We start from the raw sequence: 19,359 nt of genomic DNA, 5'->3' as shown, positions 1-19,359 counted from the left end.
AGAATGAATAAATATCTGCACAACGTTCGTGCAAAATAACAAAAATCTATATGTAAATATGATACTACAGCACAGATAAAAATAAATAATTTGCACAATGCTCGTGCAAAATTACACGAAGTATCCAATCTGATTACTATAATGTCCCAGATAGATACAGAACAGATCACATAATAAATAAAGCATAGATAAATATCTGCACAACATTCGTGCAAAGTAAAAAAATAAATTCTATGAATAGCAATATATAGCACATAGAAAAAAATCAATTATGTGCACAATCTTTGTGCAAAATAAAACAAATCATCCATCTGTGAATCAAAATATATAGCACATAGATAAAACAATGCAGAAAATTGAAATACACAATAAAAAAAAAGGGAGTATCCTGAGCACATACAAGCTCAGAACACACACACAAAAAAAACATACTGAACACAACTCAGAGGATACACAAAACTAAGAATGCAAGGAACTTGAAACAATTCAATGACTAGAAACTGGCTGTCCGAGGGTACTTATCCGAGCCCGGCAACAGAAACGAACATAGAAAGGTGAAAATTCACGGGCGCTCTTGTGGCCTTTCCTCTCCCTGTACAGAAGTTTTCTCAATTCTGAAAAAAAAAAAAAAACTCATATTTGCAATCAGTCGAAAATTTTTTACAGTGCCCAGAAGCCATAAAAATGTCATTGGAAAGGCATTTTCTAATACCTATTAGATACACAAGCCCTCAGCGAACACAGATATGCACAAGCTTTCTGGGAGGAAGGACAATGTCAAGGATTAAATCACCAGGTTGAAGCATGCATTTATATTTTAAACTGAAATAGGAGTGAAGCTAAAATGCTACAATCAGTAGCTAGGTAAAAAAGGCAAGTCGCTTAAGATTTACTTATTTTGCTTTTCTACTCGGAAGTTGGACTGTTCGCTCTCTAGCTAAGTATATCACTGCCGAGTCTCAGCAAAATACTGAAATGTTTGAGAACTACTTGCCCGTTTTAAATTATCTACTTATCTCCTGCAAAAGGAAACAACGCACTACTTGTGTGTATGTCATCACAAGTCCCCTCATTCACATTATAGATACCGGGTGTTTCACATAACTTGATTGAAAGAAAATAATGTGCATCAAACCTTGATTAAACAAACGGCATATCATTTTCCGTCATGTAGCATTCAGAGTAATTTTACCTTGTGCTCAATTAGTTAACTAGATAGGATAAATTTTATAAAATATTCATTATTCACTATGGGGTAAAGTGAGTTTCATCTATTTCTGGAGCGGGTTCGGAAACAAGCTTTTTTTTTTTCTACAAATGTACCATGACGTGGCCATTTTTTCCTGCATTTGATAATATATCCCGCAATATATAAAAAAATACCATGTGATTGTGCCTGCGTGATATAACATTGCAGTGCTCTCAAGAACGTTTGGACGAACAAATGCATGCAGTAACTGTGCCCAAGTATGTGGCCGTCGCTCATTTTACGGTCTCCACTATGACACAAAGAAATGAGGCTTGCTACCTTGCATTAGGCGACTTGAGCGCTTCTTCCTTTTTTGTTTCATCAGTGTGCTAGCTTGATAAAATCTCCGTTTCAGATTGCTGCGGGTGGCCTGCCTGTCGCTTATCGCAGCTCGTGCTTTCTGTTCTCCGGAAGAATGCGCTGATGCAGTTTTGAGACTATGCCGATAGGGGGTATTCATCAGCTGCTCATTTCGAGATTGTGAGCATGCATACTTTGTTATTTCAAAACACGTTTGGCAGTGCAATATGACAGTGCAAGATTGCAGACACATGGCATTTTTCCGCATTTCATAGGTTTTTTTTAAATGCTGGAAAAAATGATTCCGATGAATATAGGTTAATAGAAAAACTTGGTAGTTTGTGATTTAACCCCGTCTACAACTTAATGAAGTGCACTGTACACTAAAGTGAATAATAAAGATTTTGCACATTTAATCTTAGTTAATTAGCTAATTGAGTGGAATATAAAGATACTCTGGAGCACTATACATGATGACAAAGAATGTGTTGTTGGTCTCAGTAAGCTGGAAAGTTCACTTTGTTTAAACCCTTGATTCAAGTTACATGAAATATCCAACATATATCATAGCCAGCCAGGCTATATCTACTGCAGGGTGAAGGCCTCTCCCATAATCCTCCAATTAACCTGGTCCAGTGCTAGCTGCACCCACTTGACCCCTGCGAACTTAACCTTATCTGTCCACCGAACTTTCTGGCGCTCCCTGCTAGGTTTCCTTCCCTTTGAATCCAATTTGTTACTCTAAGCGACCACAGGTTTTCCTCCCTATGCACTACACACACACACACACACACACACGCACGCACGCACGCACGCACACGCATATTCGTATCACAGAAGGCAGGCAGTAATTACACCAAGTGGCTATAGGTATCTCCCTGTGTGTATTTCATTTACTTCTATTTTAAAAATTATGGTTTCCCTTGTGTAGCATAACGGTAAAAGATTAGAAATAACAAAAGAAAACATTGCCTTCTACTTGTGTATGTACCTTTTAGTGGCGTTCTGCATCCGTGCTGGACAGTTTTTCAACCAGCCTTTTGTAGCCTGCTGAATTTGCTCCAAGGTCGCACCCGAGAGCCCATTTATCAGTCGGACAGCCTCTGTTAATTGCAATAAAGACATGAAAGCCGACACAAAATGATTAGAGCCTGATTCTGTTAAAACATGTTTTCAGCCATTTCCTGCTGAGGTGCCTGATCATGTGACAGCATTTCATGTGCTTGGCAGAGAAACAATGTATACCTATAGTGCAAGTGCAAAATAACAAATTTGTTCAATCTTTACAATTGGAAACTATAACTTTGTGTTCCGTCATCTTTGGTGATTGAGCAAAATTGTGACTTTCACTATGCATGATTATATTCACTGCTAACAGCTGTTATTAGCCATTTAAGTCCTTACATCTCAGGTCTGTGATATTTCTGTCAACTAACTGTGATTCTAATTCACTCTTACAAAGAATTGAAACTCACTTTGCAACACACCAAAGATCTGCAGGTCGACGAAGGGACGCTTGCCCTTTTTGCCATAAAGGCTGAATTTTTGGCCAAGAGAATCGTGCACCATTTTTGCCAGGATGCGGGCGGTCGCAGATCGGGGTGTGCTCCCCCCAATGGCAGCCAGCTGTCGAGCCTGTAGTAAAATTTTCAAACAAACTGTGATACTTGCCTAGCAACAGAGCTGCTTTTTAGCACTGAAAATAAAGCAAGATAGTGCGCAACATGTCTACAAGTTTCATACTTCAATGAAACCAGGTATATTTTTTTCTTTGTTTTGTTTGTACAGAAAGAGGCAGCCGAGGCAAAAGGTGGAAAAACCTGACGAGGCCTCGACACCCAAGCAAAGTTTGACAGACCAGTGAAATAATACATTATCAATCTAGGCATATACAACTTAACACAAATAATAAATGCATATGCCACAAAAAGACTGTTACACACGCAAAACCACAGCAGCAAAAAAAGTACACAACAAAAACAAAATAAACCACGTTACAGAGATATACAATAGAATCATAATTGGCCATCCAGTCATAAGCTGCTAACATAGGCGATTGATTCATTTGCCCCAAACAAGAAAATTTAACCAAAGTGTTAAGATCAACATACAGAAATCTTGAAATGCGATTGGAGAAAGTTCAATATTGTTTGCAATTAGGTATGCTTTAATGTCACGTTTGAATGTGATGCTGCTAATGGTGAAGTCAACATTAAGATTGGGCCTGTTAAGAACAGTGGAAACTTGGTAGGTTAGTGTTTGTTTGCCGTAGTTTCTTACAATTTTAGAGGTAAGTTTCTTGTGGGTTCGAAGTTCATATCTCGCTGGGCTACGATCTGGTATTGATGCATGTAGCCTGTACCGATGGATGTGTCGTAACAAGTGGAAATAATAAATCTGATTGGCTTTTAGCATATCATGCTTGAGGAATAACGGTGCAGTAGGCAAATGTTGTGGTCTACCATAATACCCTTCGATCGCTTTTAGAACCCTCTTTTGAACGACCATTAATTTCTCAAGATTTCTGTGGGTTGTCATACCCCAAATGAGGATGCAATATGTGAGCCGCGAATAAAGCAACGCATGGTATATTGAACACAAACCGGTACTGAACTAGCCATCTTGTACAGGCAACCGGCTACTTTGCTGATGTCATCAACCAGTTTGGAAACATGAGTGTTCCATGAAAGATTTTCATTAAACCAAGCACAAAGGAGTTTATGGTTATTGACTTGTTTAAGTTGTGTTTGTTCATACCTTACATTTAAGAGATAATGATCGACAGTATTTATTCGTCGGAATATAATATAATTTGTTTTAGAAAGATTTAGGCAAGTTTATTAGCCTGTAGCCAGATATACAGATTTTCAAAGTAAGAATTGACGATATCTTCTAGAGCAGTAGAGGAACGGGCTGTAAAGAATACATTAGTGTTGTCTGCATACATGATTATGTCAGGTGACTCAAGTTTCTTACATAATTCTTGCACAAAGCTGGGAAAAAAATTCGACCGGTGCTGCATGAGCTGCAACGAGTGCATATTGCAAAATAAAGTTACAAAATGATAGTTTTATCTTCATGACTACAAATTTCTTTTTTTGAAGTGGCATCAGCCCAATGTAAGCACTGTCCTGGATATTAAACTGAACATAAGTTATTTACACGCTAAAACTCTGGCTATGTCAGTGCCACAACCAAAATACACAACCAGGCTCGGCATTAATTGTAAAGTATGGTTCAGCAGATTGCTCATATTTGCTTAATTGTGCAAAGATAAGAATATAATTTACGAACTTTCAAGTAACCTTACCATTTGTGCACAGAACTGTTTGCTTTCTTGTAGCTTCCTTTCCACCTCATTGAGGTCTTCGTCACTTCTCAATGGCAGCGACACACATTCCTCGGTAATGTCTTCGGAATTTCCTTTTTTCGAAAGAATCTTGATCACTGTTGCAAGCTGTTTTTTGATGAAGCAGATTTCTCGCAGCAGGAGAACACAGTTGTCTGAAAGCATAAATAGAGTGCAAGCCTGCTAATTAAAGGTACTTTAGCTGTATTGCACAGTAGCAAATAAATAAATTAGTACTTTACAATTCTGCATGTTCCTGAATGTGCCCTTTTGTACCATCAACCATTGCTCACCGTCGGGGGTTAATGCAGTGAAAGAAAACTCTATTTGTAATGTAATATACTGTGCTATACATCTTTAAATTTTCCCTTGAGAAGCCACCAATAAACAGAATGACAAAAATCCTTGGTATCATAGTGCAGTGCGAAGGTGGTAAAAGGAGATTCCTTTAGACATGGAGTGAAGGAAAACTGCTCATATTTCTGAATACTTCCCATGTTTTTAGACAGCACTAAGCAACAATTTGCTATTAAAAATATACAGCTTATAAAAATACTTTATTCACAGCTTCCTCAATGTGATTCCCCAAAAGTAATCCAAGAAAGGAAAATATTTTACTATATTTTCTTATTGAGCCCAAAGGCAGTTATGCAGGAATTTTGAAATGTAAATATGTTTCATGACAGGACATTTGACAAAAACATCTTGGCATTGGAAGCCCATAACATGCTGCACATTGCCACAGCACTCCAGAGACCCATTTTCAAATGACGAGAGTTGCAGTGGGCTATCCCAGCATAGATGGCCAGATATTGCCGTGCATTTTCAGGGTATAAGGAAAGGTGCAAAAGTGTGTCTGATCATAGAATGGACCATTTGCAGAAATATGTATGTCAGCTTCTCTGCAAGGCTTGTTTTCCAACCAAAATGTCTCATTCCCAAATGCCACTTTCGCAGTCTTCGTCGAAACCAAAAGAGGCAGACGCCTCTTTATGGGATGGTCATGTTGGCAGTTCGCAAAAATGTTACAGGGAATGTGAAGAATGGGCCACAACCAGTCATGCTCAAGAAGCAAACGTTGGGCAATCTCCATCCCCTTCATCCTCTTTTTTTACATGTAAAAGGGTGGTATTCAACCACTGTACCTTTTCTATACCTCTTCCCGAGTCATCTTGAAGTCAACTGGAGACATGCCAGAGTTTACTTAGATAGAAGAATTTGCCTCTGTTACTTCAAATAATGTGAAAGTGCTGTCTGAGAACGAGACTGGTTGAAAAGCAAGCCTTGCAGAGAAGTAAACTTACACATTTCTACAAATGGACCGCTAGTAAGAGGTATGCCATAGGAGAAGGAAGATAAAATACACTCATGGCTACCTTGATAGACACCTTCAACACGCTTAAAGCAGCATGGAAAGTGAACAACCAGAAAAAATAGAGCAGGTGTGGGATACAACAAACAAAAGGAAAAAAGACAAGGGAAAAACTGCCAGCACCATTTTCAGTGTATAGTGAGCTTGTTTCTCTTCAGCTCACTCCATGCATAATGCAATATTTATTTATGTATGGATACTTCAATCTAGCACACATCAAAGCATGGCAGAAAAATATCAAACTACAAACATACAAACACACTGAAATTCATAGCATTCTTAAATTTTGCAGACACTTTTCAAACATTAGACCAGAGAATGCTCTAAATGCAATAAAGGCTCTGTTTGCAGCTCTCCTACAAAAAGTTATGTTATTCAGTTTCCATTCTTATCAGTTAAGACATACACTCATGTATAGACAGACCTAGCCTGCTTGCATACCATTTTTAGAGGGCTTTTTGATTAACTGGTATGACCAATTTCATGTTCCCATCAATTTCATCTTTAAGGCAGTCTATAGTGTAGCAATATTTGTTGTGGCACCCCAACAGAAAGATTAAATGTACTAGAGCTCAACTAGCATAATTCAAGTGTATTAACCTTACCAGTTTATTCTCTAAGTGTGACCCATTTTAGATAAAACACTGTTAACAGTGATATAAAACACTACACTTTCAGCTCACAGAATCAGGCTGCAATGCAAGAGTCATAGTACATTTTTAAAAGAATGAAATAATGTGCAATGTTTTGATGGCATTAATACAAAGAAATTTTAGTTACAAATGGTCGCTGAATATGTGTGCTGATAATTCGCAGGGAAATGACGCTCAGGCACTACATTCAATTATATACAACTTGCTGTTAACAAAGATATGTATATCATTGTAACTATCACTTTTCTATCTGGTGCAGAACTGCTAAGCCTGTAGGAATATAGCACTCTGCAAGGTGATTCAAGTGTAGACACAGTTCCTAATTCCTCTGAACACAGATTATAGGTACAAAATGCTGAGCTTTCCAATGCAGCTACATTATTAATTAGCGAGAGACTACACGATAACTGCACCAAGTACATTTCTAGAATTTGTTGCCACTCTGAAGCATCAACTACTGTGGCTCACAATAGCAAGATATTTGCGGAGCTTGAACGAACATACTATCATGGTTGGTTCAGTTGGTTTTTGAGGTTTAATGTCCCAAGTGACTCAGGCTATGAGACAGCATAGTGAGGTGCTTCAAAAATTTACACCTCCTGGGGTGGTTCTTTAACATGCACAAACACTGCAAAGAACACAGGCACTCTGCTTTTCGTCTTCATAGAAAAGCAGCTGCCATGGACGGGATACAACCCAGCATCCTTGGGTACAATAGTCAAGCACCCTAATTGCTATGTCACTGCAGCGGGTGAAGCACACAAGCAGCCATTCCCAATAAAAATCATAGTTTATGAATCTAAATGGTTGTAGATGCACTTACCATTGAAAGTGAAGGATGAAATGTCAGAAAGCCCTTTGTCCTGGGAAGTGGCTGCACTGCAATCACCGAATGAGACACATTAAATGCATTATAGTCTTGTTACAGATGCTGAATGCTTTCACAGCCATTTCATTCTTTTCAATGCGGTTGTATTTCTTTTTAGATGAAAGTAGCATTAAGATAAATAATGCAATGACCTTTGAAACATATCAATAACAACCTTACCTGTTAAATTAGACACAAATTTAAGCAAAATCCTCTTGCTATATTAAAGTTGCTTACCGGGGACATTCAGCATTTATGGGACCATGCTGTACATGTATACATCGTGTAAAGTGAGGGTATTATATACTCTAAAACATGTTTCTGGTTTTTGTTTTTCCTCTGAAAAAAGAAAAATTTCCCTTACGTTCGCCGACTGAATGGGGTTAGAGGAAAGCTTCTTATCTCTTCGTCATCATCCCCATTGTACTCATCAGAAGACAAGGACATAGTTTGTGTCCGACGTTTTCCATTGGCTCTTTCTAGAAAAGGATTGAAGGAATCGTTAGTATGTTTTTAAAACAATGAAAAAGGTGTGAAAGATATGCAATGTTCTGATGTCTCAAGTGCAATAAAGTTTTAGTTACCGATGGGAGCTGAAGATGCCTCCTGGTGATTTACTGTACATTGGTGCTCAGGCACTGCATAGAATTATACATAACTAGCTGTTACCCAAAAGACTTTTCTATTTGGAACAGAACGGCTAAGCCTGCAGGTATGGTATAAGTGACTTCAGTGCAAACACAATACCTAATTCATGAGAACATAGATTAACAGCATATAGATTTCAAATGCAAAGCTCGTCAATGCAGCTATTAGTGAGAGGCTACACAATTACTGCACCAAGTTTCCTTTCTTTTCCAACCCTAAAACACAATTTGCATTAATTTTTATGGTAGCCATGTGCAGTAACATGTTTAAGAAGCTTAAGTAAATATACAATCAGCCAATCCTAGTAGAAATCCTAGCTTCTGGAACCAGTCATAAATGCGCTTACCATTAATAGAGCAGGACGGAATGCCAGGAAAACCAGTTTCCTGGGAGACAGGTGCACTGCAAACCCTGAATAAGATGTTAGAAATAAAACGAATAAGGACTTCATTACACATGTCCAATTTTTTTTTTTCAGAATTATTAAGTTTTTCTCATATTGGTAGAGTTTCAGTTTAGATCAAACTGGCTAATCTAGAGTGCAATATCTTCAACTTTTGCAACATTAATAACTGCCTTAATTACCTGTCACATAAAAAAAGATAAGATAGCCACACAAAATCCTTTTATTTACTATGCATATGGGAGACAACTTTATCCTCTGTGGGAACATGTTTGTACGTGTGCACTGTATAAAACCAGGGTATTATATATCTAAAACTCTGCCTCAGGTCCTGCTCTAAAAAAAAGCAAAATTTTTTTACCCTCGATGGCTGAAGGGAGGTGGAGGCAAATTTCTCAGCCCTGGATCAGTATCTATATCGGAATCATCGGAGGACCAGTTCACTATGCGCCTCTTTCGTTTCCCACGACCTTTCTCTACAAAACAAACAAAGGCATTGTAAGCAGTTGACATGTACAAAAACATTTTACTATGAGCACAAAGTTGGCCAAGTTGGTTCATATGCACGACTGAAAACGTGTGGAAAGGACATGCGGACAACAACAGAACGACACGGACAGGCGCTAACTCGCAACTGAAGTTTTTGTTTGTCTGTGTATACCACTTTACCACCTGTTCAGCCATGAAATGTTAAAATTAAAAAGGTGCGTGCTGCTACATGTGTATGGCTCAGTGATTAAAATTATTTACAATTTGCTAGTCTCAATATTAGTGATTATAATGTAGCACAGCCATTTAGAAATTTGTAACCTCTTAGAACCAAGCTTAGAGCCATGAAGAAATGTCACTAAAAGCAAAAATACTGTTTTTAGAGTATGCAAACACCTTAATTGAACAAAGAGAAATAGAAAAAAAAATCTTCAATTTTAGCTTGTTTCACATTTTGGATTCAGTTTTTGTACCCGACAGAAATAAGGACTGCTAAAATTATGTTGCAAAAGTCACAATAGGTAAGATTACACATATTTACCTTGATCTGTTGATGTTGCTATGTCATCAGTATCCTCAGCCTTTTTCAACTTCATTCTGGCTTTGTCATAGGTGTCTAAGAAAGTAAAAACAGATTTACCACGCACTATTAAAAAACTAAAGCAGCTATTCTTTCAGACCAGCAGTTTGGTAGCATACTGATAACAAAAGACACTTATTGCATAAAGCAGTGATGCAAAATGTATAAAAGGTCCAGGCACGATGCAGACAGGTGAGTGCACTAGGCGCTCCATGCAGTGCTTGCATTTCTTGTCATACTTGCAGTGCCTCAGCACTTACCACTGTACATTTTTAGTTACTTCAGTGCCTTCTTTAGATACATAATTCACTTAAGTATACATTTTCACAGGTCACTATCCTAAGCAAACTAACCTCATACTCTCAGATGTTGAGTACATACTACCAGTTGTTATATAGAAGACCATAAAAGAGTATGGAAATATGTGCAATTACGAAAAAACAAGCCAGCCACAAGAGTGGAAAGGAGGAGCAGAAAATGTTGAGGTTCCCTACCTTCCATGCTCAAGACGACAATGTCATACTTCGTGTATGTTGAATCCGGCACTTCCCTGTGTTTGACAGCTTTCACTGTTCTTGACGGTTTCAAATGTCGTGGCCAAAAGCACTGGCCATTTTCGAGCCAGTTTGATGGGACAACCTCCACGCTGCTGTCTTTGCAAAATCTTACAACAGCAAACATCCTGTGCTTGAGGAAAAGCTTCAAAAATAAAAATATAAGAACTCACACTGCATAGAACGAGAATCTGAAACAAAATTAAGAAGAATGTAGAAGTGGTAAGACCAAAAATATCAAAACTCACACTGAACAAAGCAGGAATGTGAAACAAAATTAAACAGAATGTAGAAGTGGTAAGACCAAATATTCACTGCTCGACCTCAAATGTGGCAGCAATACACACTTGCACTGGATAGTAGACAAGTGCCACACTTTGTAAGGTGATAGTTTAGATACAACAAAAATGTTCAAGTCACTGGACCTGCATGGTACATTGTAAAAGTCACGTAATGATGTGAACTGTCTTCCAATGAGCACTTTAGATCCAGATTTATCGTAGCAAAAATCTGCTACTAACACAATGCTGGAGTCATAGAGGAGGCAGCAGTTATCCCCAACAGTGGACTTTATGATGAACTCTGGAAAAAGAGCAGCTTGAAACTGTGGCCCATTGCAGAAGTCTGGCAGAAGCTGTTCTCCAGTGTGCATTTGCCTATATTCAACTGGTTGCCCCAATGTTTTCTGCATGGCATACAACTCACCGCTGGCACTGAGCTCACTAATTCTGTTGTGTAACTGCTCGAGGGGACGGGTTGAGCTCCTGACAAGACGTTTCAGCTGAAACATAAAACTTTCAGCTGCAAATGCACTAAAGTTATCAAGCGCCCCATGGTTTATAACATCATCTGCTAGATGCACAAGATTATGCACATTGTATGAAACCTTGTCAAGACCGTATAATGTTTTGAAGGTTCGTACAAAAAAAGTTAGGAGTTCCTTGGCATAATCATTGTAAGTCCTGCACATGCTCGGGCTTGCAAGAATTCTGATAGCAACGTGCAAAACAAGGAAATGCTCGTATCTCTGTTGATCCAAGATACCTTTCAGTACAGTAGGACCCAGGTATAGGAGAAAAGAACGAAGCTCAGTTGCCTTCCAAAATGCTAGGTCTTTCAATGGCCGTGGCAAACGTGCAAACTCTGTGCAGCAGAACTGCTTAAGGTCAACTAAGCGTTGAGAAATTTCACTTAGACTTGCAGATGGCAGGCGGTACAATTTGCTGCCCTTCATCCAGAGAACCAATAACTTTTTGGTGACCCCGATACAGACTAAATGCATGTAATCTAATGGAAACTGGGACACGAGTCCTATGGGTAACGACCTAAGGGGAGTGTCACTGACGTGGTGCTCTTCCTGAGTCTTTTGCAAAAAACTGTCATCAGTTCGCAGAAGTGCATTTGTTTCTGGGAATACTACTGAGCCACCCACAAACTTGCCCTCTTGTATACATTTGCAACAGCCAAAATAGCCTGTGTGAGATTTGACGCCCAACAAGAAAGCTTTTGCTGGAGCATCACAAATAAACCCTTTCACATGCACGCTGAACAACTTCTCAGCGAAGGGCAGCCCATCTGACAGCAGAGTTTTTAGTTCATCGATGAAATCTAACAGGTACTCCTCAACTGAATCTGGCTTTGAGCTACCATGGTAACAGCCAATCAGAAAAACGCTGCTGCCAGGTATATCATGTGTTCTTCCAAGGATTGGCCAAAACTGGCAGTGTGAGCTCTTTGTCAGCGGCAGCCCATCAACGTAAAACAAAATGCCAATTTCAGATGGCACTGCTGACATGTCTGCATGTGACAACACAGCATGCAGACATTCAACAATGCCAAAATGACAGTATGAACCTGGCGGCACACTTCTGACACTCACTCTACGAGGTGTAGACAGTAATGTCCGTGCATCACTTGGTAAACCGGAATAGCATGAATGTCGCCTCATTTTCTTCAATAACAAAGAAAGCGCGGTGTGTGTTACATTATGAGTGCTACCCCACTGTCTCAAGAAATCTCTCATGGTGCGTTCTGAGTCTGCATCATCATGTTCTGAGTCGCCATCATCATGATAGTCTGCATGCTCTCCAGAGGAGCTCTCATTACCACGTGCACTCTCATACTGAAGCTCGGCTTCATCCGAGATGTTCGCGTCGCTTCCGAGAGCATCAATTAGCTCATTAGACTGCTCAGACCACTCAATGTCTGAAAGAGCAGGAGCGCGCTCTGTTCCAGATATATCGCGGTCATTACCACCCTGCGCACTGTCGTCTACCGAAGCGTTTTGCACGCTGTCAGCGCTCCCGGCAATGGCCATGCCGCAGGCGGCGGCATGCTTGCCTTCCCGCGCGTCACGCAAATGACTTACATCGCGGTGCGTGTCATGAGTTTCCTCTTCAGATGAGATGGTCGCCTCCTCAGGATTAATTTCATGAGAACTTTCCCCATCAAAATTCGTGGGCACATTAGCGCCGCTACAACCCTCTCTAGCAATGAGGTCGGAAACCTCGTCGTTCAGTCGGCGCCATTTCTGCCATCGCGACAGCTCACTAAACGTTTTTTTTCGCCGGTGCATGGTGACAGCTTCAGACAAACTACAGTTATGGCATAGATAACGAATGAACGGTTCTATACGTACCTTAATTTGCGAGCACAGTGAAGCACCAGAAAATATAGTTGCGTCGGATGGCTTCAGAGTTCGCGCGCGCGATTTCCTGCCATGCTTTCTGGTCTGCTCAAAACCGGACCGCACAAAAAACAAGTAAGACCAAAGTTAACTTAAAGATACTTAAACTTACATATATGTTATATATATATAAATATATATACGTTGCTTCAATTAAAAAGTACATTTCAATTTACTAGCTGCCTCTATAAGAACGTAATTAAACAATGCGAACCTAATCTGGAACTGCACGCTTTCTTTTTTTTTTTCTTTTTTGCTCCTCTCCTTGTTACGGCGATAGAAAAAATAGTTCAGCCAAAATAATTGCACAAGAGGAGTGTACATTGTCCACAAGTGAAACACTTCAAATAATAGTTGGATTGTTTGTGCACAGATTGTATTAGTAAATTTCGTGGCAAATTTTAGCGTTGTTTTCAAGTTATTGTATCAATACGCCGTGCGATCGTGAAATGCTCTTCGGCTGCTGTTGGATTTCGGTTGTGCAACGGCTCCTGTACCTTCATTTTTTGACTGACATGTTTTGACTACTCGTTGTAAGTCGATCTCGTCGGTGATGTATACATACAAGCTTCGCTGGGTGAGTAAGAAAGTGTTTTATCTAGCGAGTTACTTAATGTTGCTGTAAAATGACCAAATGCGCCGCCCTTCTCTTTGTAGATGATGGATAATTACCGCTGCAGAACTATCCCCGTGCATGCATGAGTTTCCCATAGTGTAGAGCGGTGTGCCGCAGTAGGTAAGGTGAAACTATATCGCAGTTCCGTTGGGGCGAGCACTGAGCTGTGCTTTTACCATTTGTGCAGTAATGCGGGAGCACATTACCTACTATAAAAATTTGTCTCTTCTGTTTCGCCGGGCATTGCTCGAGCGCTCTACACAAGCCTGCTCCCGTGTGTACTAACAAGCAAAAGATCGCGGGAATGGTGGCAGAACTAGTCAGCATGGTGGACTATATAGTCAGCATTTATCTGTTGAAATGTGAGCAGGAAGTCCTTCCGAATAAACTGCCCTGTTCACATACGCATATATCCGCTGGACATGTAATTTTTTTTCGCACAAACGCTGCAGGGACTTCGCTTCGCGGGCTCAGGCTGCATGGAAGCAGCCGTTCTAGTCAATAAGTTCGGCGGTGTTTTTATTAGTGTTTGAGAGGGCATATATCTAAATCTTGTTTTTGAATTTAATTCTGGCAGGTGCGACATCCAAAGTTTTCAACACCTACGGAACTCAGCAGTGTTGCCAAGGTCACAAAAAAAGAGGTGGTTTTCTTGTGACCAGGACAGGCCGCACCCAAAGGCGCTGCTACGCAGCCACCTTGAAAAGTGACACGAGAAGCAGCTTGAATCACTGTCTTTCAGTGGATGAGTTAGAACCGTAACGACATGAAACCCTTTACAGTTCCTTAATTCATTGCCTTTGCCTTCTAGGGAGGCACAGCCCATCCCTGCTCAGTTTTTATTTACAACGCCTTTATTATAGAATGTGTAACAGTTATATTCACCCCTTCGATATTTTTTTTAATGCCTTGCATTGATGCCAGCAAAACGTGACAAGCAGTAGATCTTTTTTACAGTGCCTTCTAATTCTGGCTGTGTATTTTTGCAGGGATGTGCAACAGTTTCTGCTGCCGTCTTTCAGTGCCTTCAGTGCTGGTTGTACAGTAACACTGACATGCAAGCGTTAGGTGCTTGATTTTTTTTCTATTTTGACAGTGTCAGCAGTTGTATAGAGTAAACAGAGCACTACCTTTGCTGCTTTTTTATTGCAAGCCTTTATGATGGCATCTGCGTGTGTTAACAGACATTCTATTCTTGGCTGTCTTTATGTGGCTTCCATTCATTGTAATAGTAGAATAAAAGAAAAATGTGGTGCATAACTCTAAACTTCATTTCACAAGTTCTTTCCAGCACTACAAAACAAGTGTTCTGGGCCAATGGGGATAACACACACATGACCTGCATGCACGCTCTGTCACCGATGGCTGCACAGGATGGTAGAAGCACTATCATGTAGTGCACGCCATCCTGATTGGTCCAGATCACCCTTGCCTTTTGTAATGCTGTGACCAGCTTGTGAGACGAAGTATATAGTTGCTTCCTTTCTTTTTTACAATTCGTTTCAGTTGATGTGGTTGCAGAATGTGAAGAGTAATAGTAACGCATACATAGTCCCTTTTCCTCTTTTTTTTTTTTTTTGTAACTGAAAACTTTTTGTGAAAACTGCCGCAAAATTATAGTATAGTGGCCCTTGTCCATTGACCTTTCTTGTACTGTTGTTTTCTTGGGCAGTTTTCAACTTTATTAATCAAGTTTTCTATTGGTGTGTGTAGCAGTTGTTATGCAACTTGTTTACCATATGTTTTCTGGAGGATCTCTTTGCGTACCTTTCTGTTCTCTAGTGACATTCCTGTGTTTGATGTGTAAAACCATTTGGATAGAAATGGCCATCGAGGTGTGTAATAGTAATGTCGTTGCTATATTTGCTATGTTGTCAACTGAGTGTTGCAATCTGATCTGGGAGAGTGATATCAATTTATAGCATTCTGCAAATACATATTTCATATATTGTTTGACCTTGTACCACTATCAGTTGCTGACAGCTGAGCTATTAACGGTATCATGAATCATCTTACCAGCACACAGAAAACAAAAGTAGAGTGGACACCACACCTCATATTCAATACTGCTGGAAGTAAGGTGCATTTCTGTAGTACATGTTGCCATGAATTTTAAAACTGCTTTTTTTTATCATGTTTCTTGTCATATATGGCTTACCAGAAAAATTCTGCATTGAGCTGGAATGTCCTTTCATGCATTGGTCCATTTATGCAAAATTTTTGTGCCTATATTATTTGAAGGTAAAAACTTTCATGACATAGCCAAGGGCAGTTCTCTAAGTGTCTGGTTAGAGTTCCACACTGTGAGCAGCATAAGAAAGTGACTGACAAGGCAGTTTTTATTATTGTCTAGAATGCTTGTGCATCAGTTTATGCCAGAACACTGGTCGTTATGCATTCAAACAAATGCTTGGTAATACTCTTAATTCCATGATATAAATGATATAAGAGTTTTATTTCCTGGTGCATGTCTTTGAGCAAGGCTTATCAGATCTCTGTTAATGGTATTTTTTCATGTACATTGCTGTCATAAGGTGCCATATAGTTTTTTAAGATGCATGGTTTGGTATTTCCTTTCTGCAAACATTCTGTGCAGGTACTGTACTAAATTGCATTGCTTGGTGTCATATTGGTCATGGGAGATCACTATTGTTTGTTGCCTTTGAAGTGAAAAATAAAACACTCATCTGTTCTCTCGCTGAAAGGTTCTACAACATTTTATTCTTATGGCTAGTAACCTATATAGCACACAAGTTATTGCTGGCACAGGAGAAATTGACAAGAATATTCAGCACGTTCCAGTTCGAACTGTCTGGGAATTGGTCCATAAACCACTTTGAATGCTTAAATTTCCACCTTGGAGGAAACAGTCGACTGAATCTTTACTGAACAGCCTGGGTCGTAGGCTTAAAAGTGCTAAAACAGACATCGGACACAACATTGCATGCTAAAAAGTTGCTAGAGCGAACCTTGGCCAACCTACTTGCACCATGCAGAACAGTGCTATCTAGTGTTGTAAACATATTGCACTGTAGCAGCTTATGTGACCATGAATTGTCTTGTGAGGAAGTCTTGTAGACTTCTGAAGCAGGATGTCTAGAGGACACTTAGTATAAGCTGGCTTGGAGCCATCTTATTCTCTTTGAAGACAACTTCCAGACATGTTGTCAAAGATGTCTTCTAGAGGTCATCAGATGACATCTTTTAGATGTCTTTGGTAGCCCAAGATGTTTGTGACCAATATAGACGTTACAAGATGGCTACAAGATATTCTGTGCTCAGTGGGATAGTGATGGACTGCCGATCTTAGTGCTTGAATCGCTTCTCGAGCATCTTCTCAAAAGTGGTGACCCCGGACAGAACTTTTGTGACGGTCTTGGAGCACATCACTATAGATCAACAAAAATCTGCTCCTTGATTCCCCTCCGAGCTAGCGAAGCTTTTTTCCACCGACATGTTGGGATGAGCCCGACGGAATAACCTCGAATGTCCTTGATTTAAAGAGGACGATCTGGTTATGGAGCTGAAATCTCACCTGTAGGAGCAACTCGGCTCGTTATTTTCGGAGAACGGGGGGGAAAACTCACAGGAACTGGTCGTTGGATGAACTCCTTATTGAAATAGTGTTCTCATGATTTTCAAACCAGATGCGACCTGCACCGTCCAGCGAACAGAATATATGCTAGTCGTAGGTCTAGAAATTGTGCTGGCCTACCCGCTCTACTTTATACAGCCGCTATTTCGAGTTATTGCCTGGAAAGCCTTGGGAGGTGGGTATCTCCTGCGGCTGCTGCAACACAAAGGATGGCTCAGCGGTGCTCCATCATGGGTGGTCGCGTGGTCACGGGATATGGTGCGGGAGCAGATGGTGGCGTCCTCACAGCACGTTGAAAATGTAGAGAGTGCAAATTCCGCCTCAAGACCTCAAAGCCATCACCTAGACGGATAAGTAGGCGTAACCTCAATGACAGAAATCACCGCAGGGTAGAAATTTGGCTGATTGGAAATGTTCGGAGCATGGGTTGCGCTGCCCTAGACCTCATCTCATGGTTGAAAAAGTCACCGAACTGCACAGATCACGCAGCGGTAGCGAACGTGGCAGGGCTAGCGTCTTAACATTAGATCTTCCATCCCCTCCTTTCAAGAAGGGACGCGTTCACGACCAATGCAGAGTGGAGACAAGGATTGAGTATGTCAATATCAACAAGAAGATCACCAGCACGCCTTTAGGCAAATGTCGGCAGACCCTATGGCTGGGAACAAATTAGTCGGAGGTGCCCTAACGTGGCAGCGCGCCGATCCCTTTCGTTTATTATCTGTCATTTCTTGACGTAGATTTCATAATAATGGTGCATGGTGAAGAAACAGTACCCTCACACGTGTGTACTTCACAATCTTTGCCAGTGATTACTTTTTATCATCATTCATTTACTTAATAGTCTTTACCATCCGTTATCATTAATTTTCACTTTTACTTGCTCTCTGGCGTACGCTTTCAGTTGACGCGGCTTTCATCGAGTCTGCGGACCATGAAAGCATCTACTTGTGCAGCCAAGTTCTTGGTCTCAAGCCTAAGGACGTAGATGCCGAATTCATAAAGCTTCTCGACGACTGGGGAAAGAGGTTAGTGATGCTGCTGATAAATGTACCGCTTATCTGTTTTACGAATGTCAGGTCCGTTTTTAGTAATGTTTGCTGTTGGGAAATTTAAAATATATGCTCTTTTTCTCAGTTATCTGAGCATGACAGTAATGGGTTTCAGGTAAAAATCACGCATTCTTTAAATTCAATCGGTTCGGTGCTCTATGCAAACTGGACATGGTCAGAGCATTTGTAAAATGTTGTCACCATGCGTCGCATAGCCGTCAAATTTATTTAAAGTTTTTGTAAAGTTGGTATTCCTCATATAGTACGCACATCGCATGCATGACTACTGTATCAGACAATATGGTGGCGCCATTTTTATAAATATGCAATACGGGAAAACAAACTCAACCAGCTTTGCAATGCATATTTTTGACACTCGATATTTCAAGCCACGTTGCCGGTTACGAAAATCAAAAAGCTGGGTTCACCTTCATTGCTGACGGTCGTCACTATTTTCTTGTTCCCGCGAATAAAAACTAAATCACGCTAATTGGTGGAGTTGGTTGAGCTTCGTTCCTTATTATACTTAATACTGACCTATTTCCTTTGTAAGGTGTTCGTGTTTCTGGACAGTCGACCTGTACAAACGGCTCAAACGTATGGCTCGCAGTTTAAAGAGTAAAAATGTACGAAATTTTTACAAATTTCTCTGTGAACATTGGTACACACATGCGCATTCTTTAACAGCAATATATGGACAATGCATATGAAATGCCCGACCAATAATAAATTATGTGTAAAGTAACTCATGTGAAGAGGAAACGTTATTGAACAATGTACTTATAATGTCATGCGTTTTATCCTCATGAGCGTTTTATCCTCATGCGTTTTATCCTTATCCTCTTGTCAACAAAGCGGGTAAAACTCGGTATCTGCCCTCAGAATGCACCTAATTCTGTACTGATGAAGCTTAGCAATATCTTGCAATGATTCCTCGTAAAGTTA

The 19,359-nt window shown here is 40.2% G+C and overlaps 3 protein-coding genes across 3 annotated transcripts in view; 1 reads left to right on the top strand and 2 right to left on the bottom strand.

Moving 5' to 3' along the window:
- Nucleotides 1-310: 310 nt before the first annotated feature.
- LOC146175018 (uncharacterized) lies at nt 311-10,598 on the bottom strand. Its single transcript, XM_084584363.1, has 11 exons — nt 10,406-10,598; nt 9,873-9,947; nt 9,204-9,318; nt 8,786-8,850; nt 8,376-8,429; nt 8,156-8,270; nt 7,747-7,802; nt 4,860-5,053; nt 3,025-3,184; nt 2,541-2,652; nt 311-614 (listed from the first exon to the last, which is right to left on the bottom strand). Exons 1-11 carry the CDS (start codon nt 10,590-10,592, stop codon nt 563-565), a joined length of 1,185 nt encoding a protein of 394 aa, XP_084440489.1. The 5' UTR covers nt 10,593-10,598; the 3' UTR covers nt 311-562.
- Nucleotides 10,599-10,742: 144 nt separating this feature from the next.
- On the bottom strand, nt 10,743-12,782 carry LOC146175017 (uncharacterized). The gene has a single exon (XM_084584299.1). The coding sequence runs from the start codon at nt 12,780-12,782 to the stop codon at nt 10,743-10,745; it is 2,040 nt and encodes a 679-aa protein (XP_084440425.1).
- A 4,810-nt stretch (nt 12,783-17,592) lies between these two features.
- Nucleotides 17,593-19,359, top strand: part of LOC146175016 (uncharacterized) — a 69,926-nt gene continuing 68,159 nt past the window's right edge. Inside the window, exons 1-2 of the mRNA XM_084585507.1 lie at nt 17,593-17,653; nt 18,267-18,390. Of these exons, the coding sequence (XP_084441633.1) occupies nt 17,593-17,653; nt 18,267-18,390 (185 nt within the window). The remainder of the gene's footprint in view (nt 17,654-18,266; nt 18,391-19,359) is intronic.

This window comes from Amblyomma maculatum, chromosome 11, assembly GCF_055883805.1.
Source record: "Amblyomma maculatum isolate TAMU_Amacu chromosome 11, ASM5588380v1, whole genome shotgun sequence".
Classification (NCBI taxonomy): Eukaryota; Metazoa; Arthropoda; class Arachnida; order Ixodida; family Ixodidae; genus Amblyomma; species Amblyomma maculatum.
The sequence above is the reverse complement of the archived record's forward strand: the minus strand, read 5'-3'. Positions and strand labels throughout refer to the sequence as shown.

What these genes read in the sequence shown, in the direction of transcription:
- LOC146175018 (XM_084584363.1), bottom strand. Translation starts at nt 10,592, where the DNA reads ATGTTTGCTGTTGTAAGATTTTGCAAAGACAGCAGCGTGGAGGTTGTC. An exon ending in TGTCGTCTTGAGCATGGAAG is followed by an intron (nt 9,948 to 10,405) that starts GTAGGGAACCTC and finishes TTACTTTCTTAG; the next exon opens with ACACCTATGACAAAGCCAGA. An exon ending in AGCAACATCAACAGATCAAG is followed by an intron (nt 9,319 to 9,872) that starts GTAAATATGTGT and finishes TTTGTTTTGTAG; the next exon opens with AGAAAGGTCGTGGGAAACGA.
- LOC146175017 (XM_084584299.1), bottom strand. Translation starts at nt 12,782, where the DNA reads ATGGCCATTGCCGGGAGCGCTGACAGCGTGCAAAACGCTTCGGTAGAC.